Source organism: Triticum aestivum, chromosome 7D (assembly GCF_018294505.1).
Source record: "Triticum aestivum cultivar Chinese Spring chromosome 7D, IWGSC CS RefSeq v2.1, whole genome shotgun sequence".
NCBI lineage: Eukaryota > Viridiplantae > Streptophyta > Magnoliopsida > Poales > Poaceae > Triticum > Triticum aestivum.
In genome coordinates this window covers 642,478,229-642,482,062 of record NC_057814.1, presented here as the reverse complement: position 1 = coordinate 642,482,062, position 3,834 = coordinate 642,478,229, and the positions used below count along the sequence as shown (strand labels likewise).

The window sequence follows — 3,834 nt, the reverse complement described above, 5'->3', positions numbered from 1 at the left end:
ATCATACTAATTAATCAGTGCCGGTTTGAGTGGAGAAAATAAAAGTCAACACTTTTTGTGGTACTTGGTCCTCTTCCTCCACCTTTCCCCTCCTCCTCGTCGTCTCCGGCCGGCAGGCGACCCCAGCTCCACATCGGAACCACCTCCAGCCGCAGCTCGACAAGAGAAAGGAGAGATGGCGGCGTCGGCGGTGCTGGCGCTGCTGCTGGCGTCGGCGCTGGCGGGTGCGGCGGCCGGCGGCGACATCGTGCACCAGGACGACCAGGCCCCCAAGATCCCCGGCTGCAACAACGACTTCGTCCTCGTAAGCCGTCAAACCTTTCCCCCTTCCTCCCTTCCTCCCTTTCTAGGATAGGATAGGATAGGATGAATTCCACCGCGCCCCCCACTCCATTACTGCTACCTACTGTACTACCTAGGGTTACTCCCTAGGCTCATCCCGTGGCCGTGGCCGTGGGGAATCGAAATCGAAATAAGCTGCACTGGATTGGACTGGATTGGTTTAGATTGGGCGCGTAGGGCAGTGCAGGATTTGGTTCCTTGGACTCCATGCCTGCTTTCAACCTTTCTTCAGAAAATGAAAAAAATCTCAACTTTCTGAACCCCAACACATGACACTCACTCCATCTGTCTCAATTCACAAGGTCAAAGTGCAAAGCTGGGTGGGCGGCAACGAGGGCGACGAGTTCGTGGGCGTCGGCGCGCGCTTCGGCCCCAAGATCGTCTCCAAGGAGAAGCAGGCCACCCGGGAGCCGCTCACCCTCGCCGACCCCATCCACGCCTGCGCGCCTCCCAAAAACAAGGTACTACTTACTTGCTCGCCTTCTTCTGTCTCATGACTCAAGTTCAGGCATTTCAATTTTTCACTTGTGCATTTATCCTTAGTAATAACTGCATTTCCAGGTCTCCGGAGGCGTCCTTCTGGTCGAGAGAGGGAAATGCAAATTCACCAAGAAGGCCAAGCTCGCCGAGGCCGCCGGCGCTTCCGGGATACTCATCATTAACTCCGGCACCGGTACATCCATACATACATACATCCGTCTGTGTTTTTCTCAGCAAACAAATGACCGTTCTGTTTTTATTTATGTCGTGCTTTGCGTCCACCCTGCTGCAGAGCTTTACAAGATGGTCTGCGAGAAGAACGAAACGGAGCTTGACATACACATACCCGCAGTTCTCTTGCCCAAAGATGCAGGCCAAGCTCTGCGTTCGCTTCTTACAGCTAATACGTCATCAGGTAACCCCTTAGCCCATTGCTGCATGCTCCTAATATTCTTCTTATTTTTACTGTAAAAATGTGAGTGCTAGGTTAACTTGGATTCTAGTTATTCATTCTGTCAAAAATAGCCTACTAACATATGTATCTCTGTATCTTAGTTGGTGTGCAGCTATACTCTCCAGATCGCCCCGTAGTCGATACGGCGGAGGTGTTCCTCTGGCTCATGGCCGTCGGCACCGTCCTCTGTGCGTCCTACTGGTCAGCTTGGAGCGCTAGAGAAGCTGTTACCGAACAGGAAAAGCTCCTGAAGGTTCTGATCTACTAATCTTACGATGATTACTTGTTATGCTTCTTCAACTGATAATGTGGGTGGGGACTGACATATGCACTTATTGTAATGTAAAGGATGGACATGAAGTCTCACTGACTGTTGAGGGAGGAGGTTCTAGTGGCATCGTGGACATCAACGTGATATCGGCGATGATGTTTGTTGTGGTCGCGTCGTGCTTCCTAATAATGCTTTATAAGCTGATGTCCGCCTGGTTTATCGATCTACTGGTTGTGATCTTCTGCATCGGCGGTGTAGAGGTACGGTTTTATCTGTCAAAAGATTTGATGCTGGTGAAACAATAAATAACATCAGATGCTCTGCGTCTTGTTTATTCAAACTGACCAAGTAGGATTGATATGCAAACAGTTGTTTGAGCTGATGACCTGCTGCTTCCCCTTTCTTGAACCAACGTCTTTTGTTTATGCAGGGCCTGCAAACATGCTTGGTGGCTATATTATCAAGGTACACCAGAGTTACGGTTGTCCAGCAACACTAGAAATGTTCTGTTTACTGTTAGTCCATAACTGATTGAAAGTTAATGGGATGTTTCAGATGGTTTACATCTGCTGCGGGATCTTTTGTGAAAGTGCCGTTCTTTGGAGCAATCTCATACCTGACAATGGCGGTATCCCCATTCTGCGTCGTGTTTGCTGTGCTGTGGGCTATTTACCGCCAGTTTCCCTACGCTTGGATCGCCCAAGACATCCTTGTGAGTGCTGAAGCCATCTGTAGTGTCCAGGCAGTGTCTTCCAATGTAGTAATTGCCATGTATCAGTTCATTTCTGACGCTGCGCTTGTTTCAGGGCATCGCGCTGATAGTCACTGTCATCCAGATCGTCAGGGTACCCAACCTCAAGGTAATGCGGCTGCTCTTGAATTTTAAGATCCAATTTTAACATGGTGTTCAGATTCGGTACGAGTTCTCTTTACACCATTTCTAGCACGTGTTCTGCTGACCTTGTGGCCATGATCAGGTCGGTTCAGTCCTTCTGAGCTGCGCGTTCCTGTACGACATCTTCTGGGTGTTCGTCTCGAAGAGTCTGTTCCATGAGAGCGTGATGATCGCGGTAGGTATTTCAAAACGTCTGTTATGATATTTTGGTGCCTTTGTATCATAGCTGGTCTTCCCATTTATGCTGGCCACAACTTGTGGCCATACAGGTTGCGCGCGGTGACAATACAGACGAGGACGGTGTGCCCATGCTGCTGAAGATCCCGCGGATGTTCGACCCGTGGGGCGGGTACAGCATCATTGGCTTTGGGGACATCCTTCTTCCGGGGCTCGTCGTTGCGTTTGCTATGAGGTCAGTCTGGCAAAGCGGTCGGTCATTCTGTCATTTGAACAGGAGCTTCAGTTTATGGCAGTTGATTCAGCATGCCGTGGTGCGCGGTTTTTATTTGGTTGGTTACGAAGCTCAGCATCCAGTTTCCATTTTGGATTTTGCATTTTGCATTTTTGCTGCAGGTATGACTGGGCCGGCAAGAAGAGCCTGCGATGCGGTTACTTCCTGTGGTCAGCGTCGGCCTACGGTACCGGTAAATGCGATCTGCGACACATCTCTGCGGCCCCCCAACAGAGCAGTTGATATCTTTTTGGGCCAATTCTGGCACTGAACAACAAGAGCTTCATATCATGTGCTGGCATTAACTTTGGGCATGTTTGCTGGGACTTTATACTATCCAGGGCTCCTGATCACGTACGTGGCGCTGAACCTGATGGACGGGCATGGGCAGCCAGCGCTGCTCTACATCGTGCCCTTCACCCTGGGTAAGTAAGAAAGAAAGAAACCAGAAGTAGCATCTATCTCTCACCTGAATGAAGTGATAAGTGAAATCTGGTTTGGTTGGGTGATTGACTGGGTGCAGGGACGCTGATGTCGCTGGGGTGGAAGCGGGGGGAGCTGCGGAACCTGTGGTTCAAGGGGGAGCCGGAGCGCGTGTGCACCCATCAGGGCTACCTGCAGATGGCCAAGCCTCCTCCTGCTGCTGCTGCCCATGATGATGAGGATTCCTCTTCTTAGACAGACAGACAGACAGACAGACAGACAGACCTTGTGGTTGTCACTGCACTCGATCTGTAGGAAGGAAGGAGACAGATAGTAGTAGTCGGTTATTTGTAATTATTGGTAACATGTATGTATGTATGTATGTATTGCCGCCTGGTAAATAATGAAGGGACGGACAGAAATGTAATGTGATGTAATCATGTGTAGCTCCTCGCATGACAAGGACAGAAATGAACAAGACTAGTTCCGAAATGGCAGAATCTTGCATTAATTAATCA

At 49.9% G+C, this 3,834-nt stretch overlaps 1 protein-coding gene across 1 annotated transcript; it reads left to right on the top strand.

Annotated features, from left to right (window-relative positions):
• LOC123166601 (signal peptide peptidase-like 5) lies at nucleotides 1-3,834 on the top strand. Its single transcript, XM_044584412.1, has 14 exons — nucleotides 1-304; nucleotides 645-803; nucleotides 904-1,015; nucleotides 1,115-1,237; nucleotides 1,378-1,529; nucleotides 1,625-1,807; nucleotides 1,978-2,012; nucleotides 2,103-2,259; nucleotides 2,354-2,407; nucleotides 2,525-2,617; nucleotides 2,712-2,854; nucleotides 3,016-3,086; nucleotides 3,235-3,318; nucleotides 3,417-3,834. Exons 1-14 carry the CDS (start codon nucleotides 176-178, stop codon nucleotides 3,569-3,571), a joined length of 1,650 nt encoding a protein of 549 aa, XP_044440347.1. The 5' UTR covers nucleotides 1-175; the 3' UTR covers nucleotides 3,572-3,834.